The sequence below is a fragment of the Leptonychotes weddellii genome, chromosome 3 (assembly GCF_054177405.1).
Source record: "Leptonychotes weddellii isolate Sample4059 chromosome 3, ASM5417740v2, whole genome shotgun sequence".
NCBI lineage: Eukaryota > Metazoa > Chordata > Mammalia > Carnivora > Phocidae > Leptonychotes > Leptonychotes weddellii.
This window is the reverse complement of record NC_138371.1, coordinates 106206841-106233447: the sequence shown is the minus strand read 5'-3', so window position 1 is coordinate 106233447 and position 26607 is coordinate 106206841. Positions and strand designations below refer to the sequence as shown.

The window sequence follows — 26607 nt, the reverse complement described above, 5'->3', positions numbered from 1 at the left end:
ACCACTGGTGCTGTCTGTAAGTCTTGCCTTATGTGACAGTCCCTATACAGAGAGGCTGAGCTGCTCTTCTTTTTTTTTTTTAAGATTTATTTATTTATTTTATTTTATTATTTTTTTTTTTATTTTTTTTTAAGATTTTATTTATTTATCTGACAGAGAGAGAGAGACAGGAGAGAGAGAACACAAGTATGGGGAGTGGGAGAGGGAGAAGCAGGCTTCCCACCGAGCAGGGAGCCCGATGTGGGGCTCGATCCCAGGACCTTGGGATCATGACCTGAGCCGAAGGCAGCCGCTTAACCGACTGAGCCACCCAGGCGCCCCTATTTATTTATTTTAGAGAAAGTGTGCAGGTGCGGGGGAGAAAGAGAGAGAAAGCAGACTCGGTGCATAGCACGGAGCCCAACCCCAGCTCAGTTCTATGATCTCATGATCTCATTGTCTCAGGATTGTTGGGATCACACCTGAGCTGAAACCAAGAGTTGGACGCTCAACCTACTGCGCCGTCCAGGTGCCCCAGGCTGAGCCACTCTTAATAGAAGCATTCTTGGTGAACAGCAGCTCTAATTTGGGGTCACTGTTTTCTTGATTAGGTTCATATGCTGGAGCCTTGCAAGTTTAAAGGAGAGTGACACAATCTGTCATCAGTGAGTGTTGCTGGTAGAAAAACAGAATCCTTATGAAGTCATTACTTTCTCTGACTCTTCTGGGTTCTTTTTTCCAACTTCCCATCACTGTGCCCTCTTTGTTCTTGCCTCCTCTTCATCTTACCCTTTCAATCCTGCCAATACAGTAATGCTTCAAGCTTAAACTAAAATATAGAGGGCCACCTGGGTGGCTCAGTCGTTAAGCATCTGCCTTCGGCTCAGGTCATGATCCCCGGGTCCTGGGATCGAGCCCTGTATCGGGCTCCCTGCTCGGCAGGAAGCCTGCTTCTCCCTCTCCCACTCCCCCTGCTTGTGTTCCCTCACTCTCTGTGTCTCTCTCTGTCAAATAAATAAAATCTTTAAAAAAATAAAATAAGATATAGAAAAGAGATGTTTTAGAAGTCCTAAATCTTTCTTTTTACACTTTGTGCCAGCAGCGGACACTTCTTTGTTGGAAAAGATCCCATTCCCATGTACTTCATGTCTCTGAAACGAAATAGGAGGCCTTCAAAACAGGGTTGTCGATAGTAAGGGAAGGAAAATTGTAGTCCGTTTGTTTTCAGGTTATGAAAGAGACAGGAATGGATGGTTGTGTCCTGACCTAAAACATGGTTATTGATTTTGAAATACATAGTTTTAATAACTAAGCAATAACTTAAATCAAGCTCATTTTTATAAAATCATACATGAATGTGGGGAGGAAACAGCTTCCTTGCCATCCAGAACTGTCCATTTATTTGCTCATTTATCCACCAACTCAGCATTCATCCCTTTCCACATGCATGAAGCATCTTTAATTACCTCTCAAGCTCTCAGACTGTGAGGACATTACCATAGTATTGGGGAGTTTGGAAAGAATAGGAACAGCTGCTTTTGCGTGATGTTGAGACAAATAAATAAATGCTATGTAAACATTGCAGTGGTTTTAAACAGAGGCCCAGAAAGGAGCAAAGAGCTCTGAGCCCAGGGGAGTTTATGAAGTTTTCCTACAGCAAGTAATATTTCAACTGAGTTTTGAAAGGTAAATTTTACAGTTTCACAAAGGCAAATGATAATCTGAGAGCAGAGCAACTTTTATCTCATTTACAATTGCATAAAGTAAGTATATGTTAAATGGTGAATCATTTGATATGGGCTGGAGAATAATTGTATCTGAAGACAGAGCTGGAGAGACCTTGGACGAGATTTTGAATGGCCTCGGGTTTGTTCCAGGTAATGGCTAGCTAGAATCCAACGTGTGTTTCAGTAGCATAGAGTAGATTGGTGACAGGGAAACCAGTTGGGCTACTATTGGAATAGTTCTATGAGAAACGATGAAGCAGAGTAATTGAATTGAATCTAGTAAACTAGATTGAGTAATTGACAGAACATGGTGACTGGGGCTGGGGCTTGTGAAGATCAGGGAAGAATCAAGAATGCCTAGTATGGGGTATATTGGATGGCCTTCACTAATACAAGAAAGCAGTTTGGGGAGAGAGATGATTCATGAAGGTTCCATCCTGCATTCTAATCCAGAAACACTTAGTTTTCTTGATTCTAAAGGCACTTGGGGCCATTGATTTGAATGTTTGTATGCTATCATGCATGACTTGAAATGCAAGTGATGCTGTGAACAGATACCTCTTTCCATTTTTGTCCACTAGAGAATCAGCCGGGACCTTCTTCTATGCTGCCCGTTCTTTTTTCCCTTCTCCTCCTGCTTCCTTCTAGCCTCTCTGTACAACAGAAGTCAAAACAGCATTAAGAAAAAACCTCTGATGTTCAGAAGAGTTTAGAAAAACAATGGATTTCTGATATATTCAACTCTAAAACATTTTTTTATTTTGGAATATTTTGTTGTCCTCAATAAGCAATTGGAAAAGAGGAAAGTAAGCTCATTTATATAAAATCATGCTTTTTATAAGTTAAAGAAAGTTTAAGTAGACCTCTGTATTCCTCAGCATGTGTTTCAGAGATAAAATACATTTTTTAAAGAATTTATTTATGTATGTATGTATTTATTTATTTATTTTATTGAGAGAGCATCTGTGAGCAGGTGAGAGAGCACAAGAGAGAGGGAGAAGCAGACTCCCCACTAAGCAGGGAGCCCAACTCAGGGCTTGATCCCAGGACCCTGAGATCATGACCTGAACCAAAGGCAGACACTTAACCGACTGAGCCACTCAGAGATAAAATACATTTTAAGATGTTAAGATGGAATTGTTATATACATTTATTTTATAATATGATGGTTTTAAAATGTGTCTTTACTCTTAGTGAGTCCAGGCATAAATTGCAGCCTACAGTTCTATTATTTTCTCTGCTTGGGTGTTAAACCCAGCATTGTGGTGTTGTTGATTTGAAGATGGTAGGATGATCTAGGTTTTTGGATAAGCCCAGAAAATGGAATTCCCTTAAGTGATTATTACGAAGGCTGGGGGAAGAAAGCTTATTACTGGTCCTGTGTTTGGGCAGGGTCAGTGGTAACCACCCTCCCACGATGTAAGGGAGACGGGAGTTAGGGGCTCAGGGTGTGGTCAGAGGGTCCAGGATGGGGTTTATCACAGTCAGACAGACTTCATTTCTTTATTTTCAATAAAGAGAGGATGAGCTCAGCTACACTACTTTCTCCTCAGTATAGTATTCTAAGTCTTCAACGGTGTTTAAAATGTTCATGGTTATTTAAGTACCTTCTTGTGCTTATAGAACTAGGCTAAGAATATTAAATTGTGTTCTCCATGAACTTCACATATTTGCATTTTTAATAAATTACCTTTTCTGCCTATAAAACAAGTTGTAGATTTATTAACTATGTTTTAAGTATATTTTATCATCAGTTTTACACATGCAAGGGCAATTGAAGTCCACTATACCCCCCTCTTACTTCAAGGGCCTTAAGAAGCATTAATGTATTTTAAAATATTTTTAATACTGTGTCATATATTTTTTTAGCAAATGGCCTATCTATTCCCTGAACCCAAAGGACAAGGCCACAGCATTCCAGATTACAATAGTTCCTCTTCTTCTCTCTTTTTCTTTAATTTTGAAGAGTTACATCAAGATTACTGATGTGTGTGTGATCTCATTTGATAATAATCAGAACAGTTTTTGGTTAGTCATTCGCATTTCATTTGCTCTCAGAATTCCAACAGCCACTAAGGTTCTTACAGCTTGAAACCTTGTATCTTAAGCATTCAGCCTGTTGGTAGGAATGTCACCCAGCATTAATATATACTTCTGCCTCTAAGCCAGGGAAGGAAAATCTCAGTAAATGAATGGGTTTCTACTTTCTCTTCTGTTTCTGGCCCAGGCCCTGTCCAGACCTGGGCTAAGTCCAAATCTGGTGTCTGAGAAGGGAGAACAAACAAGTTGTTGTTGTTGTTGTTTTAAGATTTTATTTATTTATTTGACAGAGAGAGACACAGCGAGAGAGGGAACACAAGCAGGGGGAGTGGGAGAAGAAGCAGGCTTCCCGTTGAGCAATGAGCCCAATGCGGGGCTCGATCTCAGGACCCTGGGATCATGACCTGAGCCGAAGGCAGACTGAGCCACCCAGGCACCCCAACAAACAAGTTTATGATGGTGTCTCTCCCTTCCCAGGATGGTCCCTGAACTAGAGGAAACCTTGGAAGGTGGAAAGGAGCCAGGCTGAACATGCATGATTTTTTTTTTTAAAGATTTTATTTATTTATTTGAGAGAGAGAGAGAGAAAGCAGGAGAGGGGGGAGGGTCAGAGGGAGAAGCAGGAAGCCCGATGCAGGACTCGATCCCAGGACCCTGGGATCATGACCTGAGCCGAAGGCAGTTGGTTAACCAACTGAGCCACCCAGGCTCCCTGAACATGAATGATTTTTAAGGTGGTCTTTGGTTAAATGATGGGTGTTTGGCTATTTACTTATTTCAGACCAAGTCTGAGGCTGCCTCTCTCCTCTCCTCGCTTGGGCAATTTCAGAAGTACCCCTACCTGGCTGTTTATTCCTTAACTAGCCTAAGTGTGGTAGGAAAAGATGTGTGAATCCCTGGAAAGTTAGGAGGAGGGAGAATTAGCACACCCAGATGATAGGTGGTCCATTTCTGGTAGGCCTCCCTTTATGCTAGTACAAGTCCTACCGCGCGCACATGCACACACACACACACCATCAAGGTCTATGAAAGAAAAGGCAGCTTTGGAGAAAGAAAGATTATTCCACCCATTTGTTCTAAAATTTAAAGATAAGAAACCAAACATGATTCAGTAAGTTCAACAAAACCAACTGTATTTGCATTCCACGTGTGATCAGTTGAAGGGAGAAGTTCTGCTCCAGGAGGAGAGAGAAGGGAGTGGAGCCTAGAGCAGGACTGAAGGTGCGGTATGCTGCTGGAGGAGGGAGTAGAGAGGAAGAGTCAGGGAAAATGTAGGAATGCATGCACTGATGAGTGAGGACCCACAGACAGCCCAGAGAATTCATCAAAGAGGAAGTATAAACCGGAAGTGGAGAGATGTAAAAGGGATAAGCACACGGAGGCTTTTTGTGGAGCAACATTTCGAGGTCTAGTATTTGTGGAAGTTGCTGCTCTGGGGTTTTGCAATAAACCATGTTGCAGTTTTCTTATGTACACCTACAAATGGGGGGGGGGTCATGTCTAGTGCCTTGCAAAGATGAGATTAAATGAAGCGCCTGATCTCTCTCATGCACTCTATCTTTCATTAAATCCATTGCCTTCTCTGTGCCTGAGTTCTCTCATCTCCAAAATAAGTATAATAATGCCTTCTTTACTTGCCTGAAAATATGACTTTAGGTAGATTATAAATGTAAGTTGATGACAATTTAAGATTTCTAAGTAAGAGTATCTTTTGGTGTTAAAGTAACAAAGACAAAGATGTCATTAGCACACAAGCTTTCATCTTTCTAAATATGTAAAGATTTTCTTGTTCTTACCTTAAAATATAGTAGTTGATCTGGGATCTTATGAGTTCCCTCCCTCTCTTAAAATCCTAGGGCATGTATTTACAACCCATCCCATTCCAAGCACTCGATAATCCAGATAACAAATCTGCACTAAAAAAAAAAGAGAAGAAAAAAAGGCCTATGCATAGTCTTATGACACATTAATTTTCACTTAAGGGAAATTAGTTAGTGACATATAGCTTTAAATAGTGAGATGCCACTTTTTAAATTTTACAATATATAAGTCTAAAATTTCATTTTTCTGGAGTTGGAGCACAGAGCTGGTACCATAGACTAGTCTTAAGCGAAACTGTGTCAACTGGGAGTTTTGAACCTTAGTTCATCCGAGGGTTCTGTCAACAGAAATTGAGGAGTGGGGCTTTTATTTTCACTACCTTGTAGGTAAAATGTAGCATTTCCTTCAATTATGATTATAGGCAGCAAGCCAGAGCACTTTTATCTTACCAACACCTGTGATTTTGTCACTCATAGAAATCACAGATCTTCTTCACATCATACAGCAGTTTTTGCTGATATCTTAAGATCTGTTGTATTCACCAGTACTTCCAAAGTATGGCAGTTTTCAGACCAATTGCTAGTCTTCTTAATTTATGTGTTTTATATATATTATTGTATCAATTCTTTTAATATTTTGATAATTATATTTCAAAATAATCTGATTATGACTTTAGCTTAATTTTTATTTTATGCATTTAAAATGTTAATTTTATAAATTTTTATAAACTTTATAAATTTTTATTTTATTTAATTTTTATTTTATGCATTTAAAACGGTGATTTGGGGGGCGCCTGGGTGGCTCAGTCGTTAAGCATCTGCCTTCGGCTCAGGTCATGTTCTCAGGGTCCTGGGATCGAGCCCCGCATCAGGCTCCCTGCTCAGTGGGAAGCCTGCTTCTCCCTCTCCCACTCCCCCTGCTTGTGTTCCCTCTCTCACTGTGTCTCTCTCTGTCAAATAAATAAATAAAATCTTTAAAAAAACAAAACAAAACGGTGATTTGGGGAAGGTGTCTCTAGCTTTCCCTAGCTTGCAGGGGTACCTACAGAGCCTTTCTTCCTGTCATTGCCCTCCCGGCACCCCCACCCCCTTCCAAGCAGCTCTATAGCTAAAGGCAGGAAGACTACCAAGTTTTGTCTTGCTTCTGTAAAAGTGTATGCCAAAGATGTGGGGCTGCAGAGCGGAAAGGACAGAGGTTTTGAAGTCAGACAGACTGAGTTGTAAATGGGCCTGTCTCCTTTGGCTCTGTTAACTCGAGCAAGTCATTGCCCCAGTGTCTAAATGGTAAAATGTCGTGAATAGTTACCTGCCTCGCGGGGTGGTGGTGAGGATTAGGTAAGGTAGCCCAAGCCTCCACAGCTGTCATTGCTAGCATTATGGCCGGCCTCCTGCAACGTGAGCTGTCTGGGTGTGTTCTTGTCCCACCTCCAGTTCTGGGACTGCACCTGAATTCCCTGTGGTGTTCAGGATGCTGAGGCAATGTGGGAGGCTTGCTTATTGTGTTAATGCACATCTTGAGAATACCTTTCTTTTTTTTTCTTTCCGCTGGAAAAGCTCTGCTTTGGTTAATTTTTTTTTCAGTCTTCCCAAAGCATCTTAATTTCCCTGCTTGTAGTAGTTTCTTCTGAATTGCTTTGCTGTATGAGTTTCCTAGGGCTACTGTAACAAATTTCTAGCAACCAGGTGGCTCAAAACAAGAGGACTTTTTCCCATTGTTGTAGAGGCCAGAAGTCTGGGGATCTGTTCTGGCCTCTGCCTGGGATTTCCTGGCTTATAGATGCATCACTCTGTCCCCATATGACTGTCTTTACTTTCGTCTTTGTGTCTAAATTTCCCTCTTTTTCTAAGGACACCAGCCATTGGATTAGGGCTCCCCGAATCCAGCATGACTTCATCTGAACTCGATCGCATCTACAAAGACGGTATTTCCAAATAAGATCATATTCACAGGCCCTGAGGGTTAGGGCTTCAATGTACCTTTTACAGGGGACATAATTCAACCCACAACTCTTGCTATTTGATCCATTAAACTTCCCTTAGATGAAGCTTCTGAATGGATAGACGTGACATCAGGGCTTTTCGTCAAGTCTTTTTTCCCTCAGTTAATAACTTAACTTGCACTGTGGTTTCAAAACGTGTTTTGAAGTGTCTCACTGGAGGTAATAAGATCTATCTTGGCTTTTTACTTTTGTGAAGCAAAGAAAGGAATCTTGTATAGGAAGAAGAAATTCAGGACTCCTGACTAGGGAAAGTACTTTAAAACAATAATACAGAGAAGCAAGAGTTAAAAGGGCAGCCACTCAGCTGCAAAGTTTGTTTAGAAAAGTTTATGACTTGGGTGTGAATCGGCCAATCAAGCTTAGAGCCCTGGATTGATCTGAAGCCCAGGCTGCTGGGTTGTGAGGAGAAGCGTCAGTAGACACAGCTCTGGCATGACCACTTACGCCTTCACTGTCCTGGTGTAAAGGCAAGAAAGAATCTCAGAGAGCATGGATGTGGTCAACTGCTTGTTCCTTCAGTGTGTCTCTGGGCCGCCCCTGCCGATACCAGAATCCGGGGTAGGTTATAACTTGTGGAGTGTGGTGGTGGTGGGTGTTTGTAGTTGCGGGTATAATCACAGTCAAACTATGTTCTCTGGAATGAACCTCCGTTGTATTCTGGAAGTACGCAGACTCTGCTGAAAGGAGATTCAGTTTTAGAATACGCATCGAAGCTCAGATTTGTTTTACAAGGAATGTAAGTCTCTTCTGGCCAAGGATCATTGTCTCTCCCTCTTTTGTAGGAGTAAAGCGGAACTTTCAGTTGTATGTATTATTCTGTTAACTAATTTTTGCACTTCCTAGGACATTCAGTACCACTTGGAAGGGCTGTTTTCTCCTTTTGTATCTTCAGTGGGACTGTATAAATAGTTCTAGGAGAATGACAGTCAGTTCTTAATGCGTACCCCCCGGTGGGAACCGTCGTTGGAACTTGAGGCATGACGTGTTAAAGAAATCATCCTGTGCACGTCTCCTGCCCTCTCATTTCCTGCTCTGAGCATACCTGCCTTTATCCAGCCTCCTCACTTCCTGGAGTATGTTTTGGTCTCAGAAGGATCTCTTACCTGAACAACTAAGACAGCCTTCTGTCTTCCTACACCCATTTCCTTATTTTCCTGTCTGCATCAGTAAGGCTTCAGTGAGGCGTGCTGCATGTTGCGTAAGTGCCAAAAAAAAAACACAAAAAACAAAAAAACCCAAAGAACAAAAACAACCTCAAAAAAACTGCACGTAGTTAACTGTTACCAGTTAGACTACTCCTTGCCTGTAATTTTGTCTTGCTTCTGTGTTTCTAACACCTTGTCTGAACCTTTTTATCACAGGGTGATAATATAAATGGCTTATTCTGTGTGCTTAAATTGTGCCACTTAGTTTAAATAATGTAGTTAAACTCTCCACAATATCCTGTTTTTTATATGTAATGCAAAAAATATTAAATTTTCATGATTTCTCATATTTTCCCATGATGGTGTCAGAGAGGAAAACCTTTTTCTCCACTGTCTTAGGCTTACTATGTGGGGGTGTGTGGAATTGAACTGACAAAAGACAGATTAGAAAAGACAGGTTTTTATTCATGTGAGTAAGTGGGAGTTGACAGGAAAAAGTGACTCCAGGAAGTGGTTAGAATTGGGGGCATTTATACTTTCTCACTAGGGGAGGGGAGGTGGAGAAGGGCACTTATGGGAAACCCAGTGATTTAGGAAAGAAAAATGGGAGGTCTGATAGTTTTGTGGCCACTGTCTGCTGAGGCCAGGGCTTCTCTTCTCAACTGATAAGAGTCAAATCTTCCCTGGTTGGAAGAAGAAAATCCTATCCCAGGATAGGATTGAACCTGCACAATTATGGATTTATGACAACGGAGTTCTTTGGGGAGGCTCTGCTTTAAGGCAGATAAGGGAGTTCAGTGGGGAAAAAAAGTCTCTTCTAGAATACCTTAGCTCAGGTAGAGGGTAGAATACCTTGAGCTCGGGTAGAATACACAGGGGTGTATTCTAGATCCCTCACTGGTGACTTGATTTAAATATGAAGTTCCTTGCTGTCAGAAGCTGCAGACAGCATGGTAAGTGGTGACTGCTAGAACTTACTAGCTTTGGAGCAGAGGTGACTTGGAACAGTGGGAACAGAAATTACAAGGCCCACATTTCAGTGTCTCTCTTACTGTGCATGGGCTGTGTGGCCCTGGGCAAGTCCCCTCACTTCCCTGGGTTTCCGTTTTTCTAATTTGAAAAATGATGGCAATGCAGTGGAGTGTCTGTAAATCCCTTTCTGCTTTCTTCGCTCTTCATCAGATTTTTCATAGTACAGTGGGTCCTTGAACAACACAGGTTTGAATTGTGTGGGTCCACCTCCACGTGGATTTTTTTTTTTTTATAAATACAGTTCAGTACTGTAAGTGTATTTTCTCTTCCTTATGATTTTCTTGATAACATCTTTTTTTTTCTTTAGCTTATATTATTATAAAAACACAGTATATACTATGTATAGCATACCAAACATGTGTTAATTGACTTCCATCCAACAGTAGGCTATTAGTAGTTAAGTTTGGGGGAAGCCAAAAGTTAACATGCAGATTTTTGACGTACGAGGGGTCGGTACCTCAAACCGCTATGTTGCTCATAAATCAGCTGTGTATGATCTTAGGGAGCATTGAGGCACACGGGATTGGAAATTACAGGAACTGTATTTGAGCTCTTTGTTGCCACTGATTGGCAAGCAGCATGCCCTGTTGAGCCAGTCCTGGGGGCAGGGCCAGGCTGCCTGGGGCCGTTCTGCTGGTGGCCTCCAGGCCTGGGTGGCCTGCTCTGCTTGCCCTGCCCTCCAGTACAACTCTGCTTGTTCTTGTCCTCTTCCCTGGGCCCTGGACTATTTTTATTTTTTATTTTATTTTTAAATAATAACCGGGGGGGGGTGGTTCAGTCGGTTAAGCATCTGCCTTCAGCTCAGGTCATGATCCCGGGATCCTAGAATCAAGCCCCACATGAGGCTCCCTGCTCAGCAGAGAGTCTGCTTCTTCCTCTCTCTCTTCCTCTGCCTCTCCCCGTGCTTGTGCTTGCTCTCTCTCTCTCAAATAAGTAAATACAATCTTTAAAAAATAATAAAATAAAAATGTGTTTAAAAAAATAATAACCAGGGATGGGAGAAACCTCCTGTAGAATTAGGCAGCAGCCCTCCTCTGAACCCAGACTTTGAGGGGTGTGCTGACATAGAGGTTATCTGCAGGCAGGGCTGAACCTGGGCATGGTTAGTCTACACAGGGCTTTTTAAGAGCAATAATTAACTGTGGCTGATAAAGGCTATCTCACTTATCATTGGTATAGCATTTCATCCACACAAGGACCCATTCTTCCCCAGTGAACAGCGGCAGAACCAAATCCACAGACCTTAAGTAACTGGATTTCCTGCATTTCCCCATGTTATTGTTATGTATATTTTGTATTTTGGGTGATACCATAGAAGTTCTTTCTAGCATCTCACAGTGGTATTGATTTTCTTAGTATCTTTTATCATAGCTCATCCTCGGTCACCATATATCACTATTTAAATTATGGTTTTAATTCAGCCTCCAGTTAAAGATGAATTGCTTATTTTAGTGCACATTTCAGTTATGTCTTCCTGTTACAGAAATAACTTTTTAAAAAAACAAACAAGTATACCAAGAAGGCCTCAAGGCAGGGCTGAAGAGGATGGATGGGAGGGAGTGTATGGCTTGTTCTTTTTCAATACCTTCCTGGATTTTGGTGCTCACCTAACTTGTTCGCATTTGAAAAGGTTGTGACAGAGGAATCCTGGAGGCGGGACTCATCCCGGGATGAAGAAAGGACGGAGTCTCAGAGGATCACCAGGAGGAAATGGGGTTCTGGGAGGAGATCAAGGCCCCGACCGCTCTCTGACTATGGCCAGCTGGCCACCCGGAGTCTGTCTATTCCCGAAGACTCAGTTGCTGTGGACCCCCAGAAAGAGGACACCGTGGAGGGAGATCGCCAGCCAAACACGGCCTCTGCAGACACTGCAGACCAGAACCCTGCCATGGGCTCCCCCAAAGGAAGCTGGAGAAGACGCCCCATCTCCGTGATAGGCGGGCTCAGCTTCTATGGGAACAGCCCGACAGAGGAAATAGAGAGTCTTCTAACCCGAGTAAGACCTGGCGTGCTTCTACCAAAGCTAACAGAGCCCTCCAGTTTCCTGGCCTTTGTTCTCCCCTATGAACTAAACAGGCTGCTGCTTTTCTTTCTTCTGTCTGCCTCAAGGACAACAGACTCCCAACCTTTCTTCCTGACTCTGAAAACACTCATGAATTAATCTACCATCTGACATATGGATGCCTTTTACTAATCTCTGTCTTTCCTGGAGTCTCAAACAATACAGGAAACTAGTGTGCTGTTTGTCCTAAACCACCTGAGATCTGAATAAGGAGAAGGTAGCAGTGCATATTTAGTGAGCTTGCTGAAAGAAGTTCTTGAAAGAGAAAGTATCCTCCGATGTTAAAAAATAAAGATAAGAAAATAAGAAACCAGTTTTTTAGGGGCTAAGGAAATCGGTTTTCTACCATTTTTTAACTCTTTACATTCAAGTTGCTGCTTTACAGCTGCTTTACCAATAAAATTTTTATATTTTCCCCTTAGTATTTCAACAAGTATTTATCAGTTACCCAACGAGCACTCTGGGGCCACAAAACATTTAAATAAAGGCCCTGTTCAGGAGAGTGTATGTTATTTGGTGAGACCTAGCCATGGTCAGGGGTTCCCAGAACAGTACATGAGTAAGCATCCAGTTTTACTTTTTGAGCTTGCTAGCTGACATCATCAATAACTCCTAAAATTCTCTTAAAAGGGGAGAAAAATCTATGTTAGTATTGGATTTTATGTTTACATTCTCCCTAAGCCCAGCCCAATGCCTTGTTTATAGCAAGCACTCAGATTTCTCTTGAGTTAAATTGAATTGCATTCTAAAGGTAAAAAAATGAAGTGGAAGAATCCCACGAACTTTTTGCAACAGTAGAATACGCTGTATGCTAGGAAATGATTCTGAACCAAAGCAAACCGTATATCTATTTTAACTTGAAACACAGTATGGGGACAATCAAAAGCACTGAGAAATTATTTCACTTCAGAGCATTAAGAAGGAATGTGGTAAGATCACTTTATGCACTGTAGGCTCATGTAGGGAACTGGGTGGGGAAATACGAAGAAAACCTAAGGAAAGCATAAGCCAGCTTGGCCTTTGATTTATAGAGATGGTTCACGGGGAAAAATCAACAGGGTACATAGGTGATTCTAAAGAGACCTGGGTAAATTCATGGAAAGTGGAAAACCAACTCTTCTTTTATTTTTTTATTTTTTTTTTTTAAAGATTTTATTTATTTATTTGAGACAGAGAGAATGGGAGAGAGAGAGCACATGAGAGGGGGGAGGGTCAGAGGGAGAAGCAGGCTCCCTGCCGAGCAGGGAGCCCGATGCGGGACTCGATCCAGGGACTCCAGGATCATGACCTGAGCCGAAAGCAGTCGCTTAACCAACTGAGCCACCCAGGCGCCCCCAACTCTTCTTTTAAACGAAGCTCAGTTGTCATGATAGTTGAGGAAAGGAGCATTTGTATCCCACAAATGCGTACCTAGTGGCTGCACTTGGATGTGCCTGGCAGGTATGCCAGTCCCAGTCTGTCCTCCAGGACCGTCTGCTCGCCCTGGAGGCTGCTGCTGGGAACACATCTTCTTACCTTTCCGCCCCTGACTCCATGTGAGAAAGCCACCACTTCCTAAATCTGCTTCTCTTCTTGGACGCTTTGCTTTTACTGAGCGTTACCCCTGGTATATTGCTGACAAATAACATGAAATGTGTTGCTGTGAGGTAAGAGCCCTTGAGTCAGTAGTGGTTGTTTAAACTCTTGGAATAAGTCATGGCCACCACGCCTGGGTGCAGCCTGAAGCTCTTGCCACGGTCTGGAGAAAGCGTCTCGAGTGTGTGAGTGGCTTGGAGGTGACAGTGCCGAGCTGCTCAGGGCTGTGTGTGTGAAGAGCTTTGCAGGAGGTGCCACTTCCTGGCATCCCCTCACAGTGTTTTGCTTTCCTTTTGTAGCCGGCAGCCAGGCCTCCTGTACCCGCTCACCAGGTGCTGCCCTACAAGGCGGTTTCGGCCCGGTTCCGGCCCTTCACCTTCTCCCAGAGCACCCCCATTGGGCTGGACCGAGTGGGACGCCGGCGGCAGATGCGAGCATCCAATGGTGAGTCTCCCAGGCCCACCCTGGTTGGGGGCTCCCTTTTCAGAAACTGGTGTGGAGTCCTCAGTTGGACTGTTCCCAGTGAAACCAAGGTGGCCATTCGATTGTGCACCTCTCCGCTGCCTCTGGACCAGGGCATTGTTCCCCTGGGAGTGAGGAGAGCTCATCTCAGGGGCTGCAGACGTGAGGGTGTCATTAGCCCTCTGGAGTGAGTGCTCTGTGTCATCACAGTGACCCCGTTTGAGAAGTTTGCTCCCCTTATGTCTGTGTACCTAAGTTCCTGTAGGTGGAGAGCTAAGAATGGAGTCCCAGGCATTTGTCTGAACCTTTCTGAAGCTCTTTCTGGGTGTCTGAGATTCACTGATGCCAAAGAAAAGTTTGTCTGTTACAGTAGTAGCTAATATGCTATCACAGTACTTACCCAGTAAACACTTGTTGATTTGAATGAAAACCACACGTTTTTGGAATGATGTTTATGTTCTTTTTTTTTTTAATAAATGGAATCATTTCATTTTTTAATTTTTTTTTTAAAGATTTTATTTATTTATTTGAGAGAGAGAGAGAATGAGAGAGAGCACCTGAGAGGGGGAAGGGTCCGAGGGAGAAGCAGACTCCCCGCCGAGCAGGGAGCCCGATGTGGGACTCGATCCCGGGACTCCAGGATCATGACCTGAGCCGAAGGCAGTCGCTTAACCAGCTGAGCCACCCAGGCACCCCTCGTTTTTTAATTTTTTAAAAAGATTTTTATTTATTTAAAAGAGAGAGTGAGCACAAGTAGGGGGGAGGGAAGGAGCGAGGGAGAGGGAGAAGCAGACTCCCCACTGGGCAGGGAGCCCAACGTGGAGGGAGCCCGATGTGGGGCTCCATCCCAGGACCCTGGGATCATGACCTGAGCTGAAGGCAGAAGCTTAACCAACTGAGCCACCCAGGCACCCCTGATGTTTACATTCTTAAAAAAGAAAATCTTCCCTTATACTAATTCACGTCGGTGCCAGTCAGCTGGTCAGATAAGAATGGCGTGGCCTGTTGTGCACTGGGCAAGAGTAACAAGTTAATATTTATTGAGGACTTACCATGTGGCAGACTGTTCCTTGTGCTCTGATGTATTAGCTCATTTGATCTTTGTAGCTACCTGCCATGTTAGATGCTATTATTATCCTCATTTTTACAGATGAAAAAGCTCAGGTATACAGGGGTAGACTGCCCTAAGTCACTCACCCAGGAGGGGGCAGAAATGGGATTTGAATCTACAAATAGAACTTTTAATACCAAGTGGTTCATTTTTAACCACTGAACTCTTTGACTCTTTAAAGAAGTGCTATGATTATAGCTCCAACGGCAGGGTTTCCTGTCTTACTTTTAGAAATGAATATCATGCGGTGAGCACAAGAGTAGGAGCTGGGCATTAGGAAACCCAACTACTGCCAACTCACTGTGTGGGCAAGTCCTGCACGTGAGCGTGGCGACTGAAGCTGTAAAAAGGGGTGAGGTTTCAACAGCCTTGAAGAAGGTGGAGGGTGTCATTTGAAGGACTGAAATTCTAGGGAGAAGAGGAGAAGGAACAGGATGGGTCGAGGAAGGGAAAGAACAAGGAGGTATGGACTCCCTGGTCAAGGGAGGCATTTCTAAGGACAGGTAGAAGAGGATGATGGCTAGTGACCAAAAATGGTAACAAGAAGGTCACTGATGGATTCTGACAGAAATCGTTGAGGACCATGGCCCAGGAGGTCACACTGGGTGGTGAGAAGTCAGAGAGTTGGTGAATGGTGAGAAAATGCTGTCACCCTCAATTGTGTTGCCATGGTTTCTAACTCATGTCACATACACTGAGAGGACTTAAGGTGGGACTTGCAGGTGGAGGTTGAGGGAATTTGTGAACATCTCATGCCTTCGTCAACCCCTCAACCAAGGAGGCTAGACACCTGAGAGTCCTTGCCCCCCTCCTTGGGGAGTCACTAAATCCCATCCTTTGGCTCTCAGGGTCACCTTGCTTCTCAGGCTCCTTAACCCTTCCCCTCACAGCCACCCCCTCACCTCCTCAGGCCAAGTTTTCATACACACTGTAGTCAGAGTCACTGTTTATGTTCAACTCTTTCCAAGCATTAGAATCAAGTCCTAGGTCCTTAAATGAGTTTATAGGCTTTTGTGCAACCCGAGTCTCACTTTCCATCTGTTTCTCTCCTTTCTCCCTCCAGAGCTTGCCATCCAGTGTTCTGCATCTTCTCTAGGCTTTCACACTCCCTCTGTGCTTCTCAATTGCCCCTTTGCCTAGAGCTCCCTTCTTTCCCATTACCTTATGTCAACATTCTCATTCCCTTGTATGCCCTTGGAGACAACGTGCATTCATTGTCTTCCTCCTGCAAAGCCGCTCAGCGCCAGGCCCCATGTTCATCCGCTCTGATCCAGTCATCCACCTCTGGTGATGTGTTTTCAGAAAGTCATCCAAAAGGAGAAAAAAAGCTGTATGCCCAAGATACTCTTGTGTTGTGATGGCACGAAAGTCAAAGCACAGTAAATGTTCATTCACAGTGGAATAGTGAGTTGGAGTCCTGCGTGGGCCACTACCTCAAAACAGTTTACAACACAGATAGGAAAACCCTGCAACAACATGAAAAGGGACGGCTACAGTTTTAACGTGAGAGGAAAAATAGGAAATAAAACCATGTTTAACAAAGTACCACAAACCCGGTGGCTTAAACAGCAGAAGTTTGTGTTTCAGCACTGGAGGCTGGAAGTCAGAGGAAGGCGTTGGCAGGGTGGTTCCTTTCGAGGGCAGGGTCGCGGAGTCTCTGCTGGCTCCCATCCCAGCTTCCGGTTGTCTAGGGTGGCTTGCGTCTTGGCAGGTAGATGTACTGCCTTTATCCCTGCCTTCATCTTCATGTGGCTTTCTCCCTGTCCTTGAGGTAGGGCCCACCCTAATAATCTCCTCTTAACTTGATCATCTACTAAGACTTTATTTCCAAATAAGGTTACTTTGATGGTACTAGAGGTTAGGATTTCAGCATCTGTATGGGGGACATAATTCAACCTATAACGTATACCACGATCACAACAATATATGACATGAGTACATATGTTCAAAGACTTAACAGGAATAATGCAAAAATGAAATTCATGTGGTTAGGATGGAATGTAGGTGATTTCTCCTCCAATCCTGTATACATACATACAAACAGCTTATTTCTGTGCTTTCTGTAATAGTGTTTTGTTTTGACTTCAATGTTCTTTTGTTGAGAAGCAACAAAAACGAACTCTGACCAGCTGAAGCAAAAAGAGAATTTATTGGAAGGGTGTCCGATGTCCCCAGAGTTGAAAGAATGGCTAGAGAACCAGTCTAGGAAATGGATGGCCTTTAGGGTTGTTCCTGGGAATCAAGGAACCACTTGGAAGAAGCTGAGGGAAGCACGTAGCAGGAGGGCATAGGAATGAGTGAAGGCCAACATTCCTTCTGTCACTTCAAAGTCAAAATCCCAGGATAGGGAAATCAACCCTTGAAGCTCAGGTGAGGTGTCTACTGCCTGGTGGCACTGGAACAGGGAGAAGGGCTGGGGGCCTCCAGAGACCTTTTGCCTTCCATATTGGGACGCAGGTACATGGTACCCTGTCACCGAGGCTGAACACAATGGAAAGGAGGTCATTCCCCTAGAGGAAATCCAAGTAGTGTTAGAAATAGAAGTAGATTCTGGACAGATTCTCCATTTGTTCGTTCATTCATTCATTCATTCATTCATTCATATATCCAGTAACTACTGAGTGCTTACCATGTGCCAGGTGACAGCAGGGAACAGAATAAAGCTCTTAAATCACTTATTCCAGTGAGGGGATAATGAATTAACAAGTGACTATGTAACTGGGCAGGTGGTACTATAAAGAAAAATGAAGCAGGGTGGAGGGTGTTCATTTTTTTAAAAATGTCAATCTGACGTGATGTACCTACTCTATGTATAATTAAAAACCCTCTCGCTCCTTCCCTTGAGGGAGACAACCCAGAGGCTCATCAGTTACTGCAAACAGCTCCGAGTCTAGGCCCTCCGGAGCAATAGCCGTTTCTTCCTCAGTTTTGTTGCAGTGCCTTTTCCACTGTGTATGCCCAGAGGGAAATTTATGCAACACACCCTTACCGTGGTAGTGGAAGGAGGTGGGGGAGGAAAGAAAATAGAAAATAAATAAATATTATGTATATATATGTGATACCACACAAGGAAATCTCTTTCTTCTGCTTCTGGTTGCAAGGCCATATGTGCTATTGTTGACTTTGCTCCTCTCGTGCTGGCCGCACATCCCCCCCCCGCCCCCGGCCCCTGCCCAGTACCTTACCTGGTAGTGTCCTTTGCCAGGTGAGGTGGCCCAGACCTTCACCCCATGGTGTGGAGCTGTGAGTGGTCCTGCTTGCTTAGAGTTGCCATCGTCTTTTTTCTTCCCCTCCCTCAGTCAAAAGCAGTCCATCTATAAAAATGTGTGGGGCACCAACTGGAGCCTGCCAGGCACTGGTTTTACCATGTGGAGTGGAGTGGAGGGTAAAGCATCACCAAGTTCACATTCTAGCATTGAATCCAATCCAGTAAGTCAGTAAATACCCTTCTCTCGGGCAGTAATGATTGCTCTGGGGAACATGAATGTGGGTGACGTGGTAGGGAGTGTCGGGAAGGGCACGGCAGAGGGTGACCCAGTGTCCCTAAGGAGGTGACGCCTGAGTGGAGGCTTGAAAGATGAGCAGGAGCCAAAGATCTGAGGGAGGAGAGGTCCCCGTGGCAGGCACTTCAGATGCCCAGAGGTAGGCTGGCACTTGATGTGTCTGAGGTTCAACGAGAGGGCCCTTGACCAGAGTTCAGGAAACAAGGGCAGGAGAAGAGGGCGTTGCAGTCTGGCTGGGAGGCTGCGGCCAGATAGAAAGGGCATTGCAGGTCTTGGGTAGGACTTGGAGTGAAACGGAAAGCCACTGCCAGCTGGGGAGTGATAGGCACTGATTGAAGCTTTAGAGAGGAAGGATGGTTTGGGGGAGAAAAGACAGAGGAAGGGAGACTGACTTGGAGGTTATTGCATAAGTCCAGTTGAGAAACCGTGGTGGCACTGACCACAAAAGAAGTCCATGTCTGTCTTGGGTGCTCATTTTCCCAGTGCACGGGGAGGCAAAAGTGGCCGGCCTTGGTTCTAATCCAGTGGGGCCAGGCCTGTGGATTCCCGTGGAGGTCCTTCTCTCTTGGGAGAATGACAGGGCAGAGTTACTGAATAGGAAGAAAATATTTTGCAGATGTATTATCAAGTCATCATAAGAAGCAGCCCCTGTGCTTGCCCTTTGTATTCTGGCTGTGGGTGCATATCGCCTTGTCACGCACGGTTCGGTGCACATACCCCATCCAGCACCACATTACAACGTCAAGATATGTCCCCAAGCCATCTCCGTAACTTCATTTCCCTTCGGCCACGATTGCGTGCTTCGGGACAATAACAGGCTAACACTTGTGACCCTTGTGGGCACGGCCTGTCACCACACTTCCCTCACTGGGGTCCTTTGGCAGAAGCATGGCCGTGCAAGGTGCCGTGACAGTGAATGAGACCTTCAGTGAGATTCCAGCAGAGGTCTGACAGGTAAGGAAAACAAATCCAGGTCTAGAATAAATATCTTTCCCACTAAGGACAGATCATCTACCCCTCTATTATGAAAAGGGTCCATTGTAATCAACTCTCCACAAGGAGCTGTCTGGTTCCTTCAAGGAACCATATCATTAACTTGGTTGAGGGGGACACCCTGTGGTTTAGCCCAGGCTTGGCATCCATTTCTGCCACCATGGCCTTTTTTTTTTTTTTCCTCCCTGAACCTACTGAGTAAGCATCAAGATGACTAGGAACAAAGATTGGCGTTTACAGAGTGGAACACAGTGTTCACACAATTATTAAACGGCCTCTTTTGCAATCGGATTCACGTAGGATACAACTGGGCATTCATATGGCACAGATTATTTCTCATGCTTTGAGTATATTCTGGCTTATCTAATCATACTCCTTCCCCAAACCAGTCCGTTACCTATTTTGTTCTTTCCACATTCCTCCAAGCCATTCAGCCAAGCCATTGTCCTAGCCATCTATCTACACAAGCTAAATCCCTGCTGAGGCCCTCTCTCTTCTCCATCAGAAAGGAAGGATTAGGAAGAATTATCGCTTAGAGTTTACTACGGCGGGGGGAGGGGGAGCCCCTTGCCAGGGGGCACAGTTACCAGGTGAATGGTGGAAGATCCCTTTTGGGGAGGCTGGAAGGAAGAGTTGCAACTGTGGGATACCTACCCCAAGGTCACCTGGCTTCCGCTTCATGAAGAGGCTCTAAGTGTGGAAATCAGCTGAGATCTGGGAGCTGTGTGAGGGCCCTGAGTCTCTGTCACCAGATTTGGAGATTTCCTACTTACAAACCAAGTAATACGTTAGTGCAGTTACTCATCACTTTTGTTCCCGCAGACCCTATGATAAGTTGGGCATAGCCAGAGATCATGTGGGTCAACCATTCCCAGGACTGAGCTGGCCCTGCTGCCTAGTATAAGAGCGATGCCCTCTTTTCTTGTAATACCGATGTCCCACCTCCATCGAGGTCCTGGACTTCACTGCAACAGAAGCATCTCTCACTGACTTCCCCACTGACTTCCCTTGCCTGGACAGATTAGCAGTACAGCACATATAAAAGTCACTGCCACTTTCATCATCTGAATTGGGAGACACAGCCCAGGGGATGATGAGTCCATGACAGACTAGCTCCAGCATTTCCATCTTCTGTTTTTTGTGCTGCTTCCTTCCTATGTGCCAGGAGCTGGCCTCACCACTGCTTTAAGAGTGGGCCAGTACTGGGTCCAAATCTACAGCCCATCAAAGTGCTGGGGTGACAGTCAGCTCCATGAGTCCATGTGTTGAATGCGTGATCTCTGGTAGATGTCACCCAAATGGATAAATTTGGTTTAATCCAAACTGCATTTGGTAAGTGGAGTGTATGTACCGTGTTTGAATCTTGATACCAACAAATAAAAAGATCATTTTGAGACAATGGAGGAAATTTGCACATGGACTGAGAATTCAGTGAAGAAATTATTGTTCATTTTGTTAGTGGGGATAATGATAGTGTAGTTATTTTTAAGTCCTTATTTGTTACGGGTACATACTAAAATATTTTTTGCACGAAACAATACATGTAAGTTTTGCTTTAAAATACTCCAGAAAACTGCTGAGGAAGGTTGGAAAATAATTGGTAAAGTATTGATAATCGTGGGTTCATCATTTAATTTCTCTACTTTTGTGTTTGTTTGAAATTTAGCACAAAAGTTTTAAAAAATAATGAAAGTATGTTTCCTCCTCCCTGGGCAGGTGCTCCTCAAATTTGCAAATCAAGAAATGCCCACAACTAAATTTTTCTCAAAATGTAGAAATTTGAATATTAGCAAATTGATTTTTGTTAAAAAATGAAGACCTCCTCCTTTCAGGTGGAGGTGAGCTGTCCCTTCTCAGAACTTGACAGCGCCATGCTGTGCTCCTTTCTAGCACTTCTTGCTTGCTTGCTTTAGTTAGAGTACTGTCGTATCTCCTTACTAGCCTCTTACAGTCTGTGAAGAAAGGTCACAAGGAGCAGTCCTCAGTAATGTGTATTGATCAAACGGGTGTGGTATTGAAATAATAGAATCCGGATCAGGAATCACAATGGCACTTCTAAGAGCTTTTATAAAGCTCAGGAATGGGAGGCTGCCAGCCTATAAAAACCTTATTGCTTTACTGGTGATGGTGGTTGTGGCCCTTCTTTCTCCCTGGGTCTTAGCAAGCAAGCCTGTGCTGTGATAACTTGCTCTTAGGGAATTATCTTTGTTGCCTTTTGCTTTCTTTTGTAAGCTTTTTGTCTTACATAGGGGGCAACTTATTATATCACAGCCTACCCATGCTCCTGACTTGCCCATATTTACTTTGGGTTCCAGCCTTACATTCTCCCTTACTAGTCTGTATTGATCAGAAGTCAAATTTGATCGCTTTCCAAAATTCTTCTTCTCATGTCTGCTCATCCTTGTCTTTCTACTCATCTCACCCATTGAGTTCAGATTAGCTTGCTCATGTGAGATAAACCCAATGATTATCTTAATCAGAAAGGAAACATTTCCCAGAAGGGAAAACATTCAGTTTCCTCAGCTATCACATTTCTGTGGAATCTTTATGGGTTACAAGCAAGGAGCTAAAGCATGACCCTGAAGATCAGTAGACTTGGGGGTGCCATTTTAAAAAAAATATGTTTGTTGGGGGCTCCTGGGTGGCTAGGTTGGTTAAGCGACTGCCTTCGGCTCAGGTCATGATCCCAGGGTCCTGGGATCGAGCCCCGCATCGGGCTCCCTGCTCAGCGGGAAGCCTGCTTCTCCCTCTCCCACTCCCCCTGCTTGTGTTCCCTCTCTTGCTGTCTCGCTCTCTCTCGGGCAAGTAAATAAATAAATAAAATATTTAAAATAAAATAAAATAAAATAAAATAAAAATATGTTTGTTATATATTTTTTTAAATTTTTTTTTTTTAAGATTTTATTTATTTGCGAGAGAGAGAATGAGAGACAGAGAGCATGAGAGGGAGGAGGGTCAGAGGGAGAAGCAGACTCCCTGCTGAGCAAGGAGCCTGATGTGGGACTCGATCCCGGGACTCCAGGATCATGACCTGAGCCGAAGGCAGTCGCTTAACCAACTGAGCCACCCAGGCGCCTTGTTTGTTATATTTTTAAAAGCCTTCTCCTTAACCATTAAGTATTGTATTAGAGTGGTTTTTTTTTTTTTTTTTTTAAGATTTTATTTATTTGACAGAGAGAAACATAGCGAGAGAGGGAACACAAGCAGGGGGAGTAGGAGAGGGAGAAGCAGGCTTCCCGCTGAGCAGGGAGCCCAATGCGGGGCTCGATCCCAGGACCCTGGGACCATGACCTGAGCCGAAGGCAGACGCTTAACGACTGAGCCACCCAGGCACCCTAGAGTGTTTTTTAATAATGCTACACAACAGAGGAGAAAAACAGGATTAGGTACAGTAATGATTAAATGTGAAAAATAAGAATATGGTTTTCTAAGGAGATACAAAGTTGACAAGTTGACCATACTTTTTTTTTTTTAAATAAACTCTACACTACACATGGGACTCGAACTCATGACCCTGATATCAAGAGTCACGTGATCCTACTGAGCCAGCCAGGTGCCCTGAATTGATTAGACTTTTTATGGCTTTTAAAAATATTTCTAAATTACTCAAATTATTGCTTGATTTGATTTTTTAGTAGTTTTATATCTTAATTTCTTATGAATATAGTCACTTCTGGCAAGCTAGGAAAGAGAATCAAATTAAGCCAGTGTAGCGCTCTGATGACCTAGGCCAGAATTGCTCAGTCTTCAGCAGAATGATGTAATAATTGAAGTTGTTAACAATGGCATTGTGAAACTCTAAATCATAACCCCCCCCATCCACATTTTTCATTAGGAAAACAACCAAAAAATCCAGTCCTTAAAGGCATGATGTATACAAAGAACATGTTTCTTTTTAAATTCCAGTTAGCTAACATAGTGTTATATTAGTTTCAGGTGTACAATACAGTGATTCAACAATTCCATACATTACTCTGTGCTCATCATGATAAGTGTACTCTAATCTCCTTCACCTATTTCACCCATTCCCCCACCCACCATCTCTCTGGTAACCATCAGTTTGTTCTCTATAGTTAACAGTCTGTTTTTTGGTTTGTCTCTTTTTTCCTTTGTTCATTTTGTTTCTTAAATTCCACATATGAGTGACATCATATAGTATTTGTCTGTCTCTGACTGACTTATTTCACTTAGCATTTTACCATGTTGTTGCAAATGGCAAGATTTCATTCTTTTTCATGGCTGATATTCCATTGTGATATTCCACATCTTCTTTATCTGTTCATCTATCGACGGACACTTGGGCTGCTTCCATAATTTGGCTATTGTAAATAATGCTGCAATAAACATAGCGGTGCACATATCCTTTCAAATTACTGTTTCCATATTCTTTTTGTAAATACCCAATAGTGCAATTACTGGATCATATGGTAGTTCTTTTAACTTTTTGAGGAACTCCATACTGTGTCCCACAGTGGCTACACCAGTTTGCATTCCCACCAACAGTGCATGAGGGTTCCTTTTTCTCCACATCCTTGCCAATACTTGTATATAAAAAACATCTTGATCTACAAAGGACATAATGACCCAAATTGTACACTGGCCAACCTGTCTGAGCACATTAGAGCCGGCTAATGATTGGTGGAAGGAGGAAGTACAGTTGACCCTTGAATAATGTGGGGGTTAGGGGCATGCCCCCACACCCACCCTGCACAATCCAAAATCTGCACAATCCAAAATCTGTGTGTAACTTTTGGCTCCCCCTGCTAATAGCCTACTGTTGACCAGAAGCCTTCTTGGTAACATAAAGCAGTTGATTAACACGTATTTGGTATGTTATATGTATTATATACTGCATTCTTACAATAAAGTAAGCTAGAGAAAAGAACGTGTTATTAAGAAAACCATAAAGAGAAAATACATTTACAATACTGCACTGTATTTATTGAAAAAAATCTGTGTATAAGTGGAGCCACCCAGTTCAAATGCATGTTGTTCAGGAGTCAGATGTGTCTTGAAAACCTGCTCTGAGGGATTAAAAAATTCCCGGTTCTGGTGTCAATAAGAAAGCAAGTAAAAAATAGTACAGACTGCACTCACATTGATCATGGGTCTTACCAGGGGCTACCCGCAGAAAACAAAGATAAGTGAAGAATAAAGATAATGTAGAAATTTCCAAAATAAATTACTTAGTGATAAATCCGACATACTGCTTTTTTCGCTTTGGTACAGAATAAATTGAGGACTTTTTTAGAGAAACATTCAACCCTGAAAAGGTGATGGCAGTGGTGTCTACCACTGAATAAGCTCCTGCTTCCCAGTTAACGTTGCTGTTCTTCCACTGCGCATATCCCTGTGGAAACGTTTGTGGAAACCTTATGTCAGGCCAGGAGATGGAAAGGAGAGCTTATCCTAGTTAGCGCGTTACAAGCTCAGTTAATATCTTTTGGGGTAGTCCCCACTGGCCAGCACAATGTGGTCGAACACCTGCTAACTGCCCATAGGCATTGGCTTCTGCCCAGGGCCTTAAAGCTGGTTCAGCCCCCTCTGTGACTTCTCCTCGCAGAGGTGGGCGCTGGTCCTCCGCGAGTAGCCCCAGGAGGCTCGGGGTGCCCAATAGGCGTTCTGCCGGGGTGAATCCCGCAGCAACACCAGGAGTTCTCCTTGCTGAATCGCTGATCGTGTGAAAGGCTCAAGCAGAAACGATGGGGCGTGGCTGCCTCTTCGGGGAGCCTAATAGGGCCTCTTCTGAAGCTGAGGTCAGCGTGCGTGCAGCTGCGCCTGCACCAGGGCGGACCCATCCCGGAGCCTAGGGAGCTGGAGAGGCACCCCGGCCACGTGGCCTGGCGGTGCACGTGGCCGCTGTCCCCGCATCCTGCCCCCACAACTTGCCTCGCAACGGCCACCCCCAGAACGGCCCCCAGGCCTTGCTTGCCTGCGTCTGCGGCATGTTTCCTACACAGATTTAAGGTTGGTTTGTCTAAAAGAAAAAGTATACTAAGACATCGACGGCTGTCTTGAAAGCCCGGTGATTTTTAAATCCCCAGTGGGGATTATTACTCAGGGGTGACATTATTTCCATGTCTTCAACTTCTCTTTCTTCAATTTGATTTTGTACTGAATGTATTTGCTCAGAAATGGAAAAGATTTCCTTAGATGTATTTATCTACTTTTCCCCATTGAGGAACTGGTATTGGTTGTAAAAGCAAGTTTATTCAGCCTTATTGTGCAGTTGATACGACTGGTATTATTGGTGAGTGATATAGGATGTGCTATTATGACATAATCAAACGGTGATATTTCAGGAAATGCCCAAGGTGCTCTGAAACTCTCAGAGTTGGGCTTTTAATATGCTCTTGGTTTAGGAGATACCTCATTTGCATTGACCCACTTAATAAATATATGTGATGTTGTATATCTGTTATCTCTGTAGCTCTGCCCTATTATGAGTGAGGCACCGCTAGAGGCTGGGTGGTCCCGAGGAAGCCAGAGACTGTTCTCATAAACCTCCAGTGTGCTATAGGGACTTGTAAAGCCATTGCAAGGATAAAGGAGCTCCGGGTGTCGGGAGAGCATGCAAATCAGATCTGGGGAGTCCCAAGACCTCCTGGAGAAAATGACATCCAAGTTGAGGATTTGTTACTGAACCAGTGTGGGTCTGCTCCTTGGCGAGAAATAGACTGACTACAGCAAGTGGAGTGGCCTCACAAGGTTATCTTTATTTATAGTAAATAAGGAGGACACAGGATAATTTCCAAAGCCATGCCTCCCCACACGGGTAAGCAGGCTCCTTCTCTTGGAATTTGGGATGAATATTCAAAGGGGAGACCTTATCCTTGCATATAATGGACAGGCATAAAGTTACACATACGGACTCAGAAAACATGCCCATACCTATATTGTATGTTATGCTAATGAAGCTTATGCCCCTCCCAGAGCAGGGATTTTAACATAATGTCCTGAGGTAACTGGGGGGCACTTCCATCTTCACAGACTAGTCCTGCTTCAGGCCCGGGGAAGGTGGTCATCCTCCAAATGTTTCTTTTCCTATTCCAGCAATTAGTTAGCTAGTTTCTAAAAGATAAAATTGATAGGCACAGGCTTCTAGGAGTTTGCTGGGCCCAGGGAGTCTCACAGGTGACAATGTGAAGGATGAATAGA

At 43.8% G+C, this 26607-nt stretch overlaps 1 protein-coding gene across 5 annotated transcripts in view; it reads left to right on the top strand.

The window, feature by feature from the left end:
• Positions 1-26607, top strand: part of SPATA13 (spermatogenesis associated 13) — a 138167-nt gene that overhangs the window by 73521 nt on the left and 38039 nt on the right. For 4 of the 5 annotated variants that reach the window (XM_081814721.1, XM_081814723.1, XM_081814722.1 and 1 more), the window contains 2 exons: positions 11374-11739; positions 13680-13824. In XM_081814721.1, coding sequence (XP_081670847.1) covers positions 11374-11739; positions 13680-13824 — 511 coding nt within the window. Of the gene's footprint in view, positions 1-7763; positions 8125-11373; positions 11740-13679; positions 13825-26607 lie in introns of those variants that run through there. The other variant, XM_031033371.2, reaches the window with a different exon arrangement.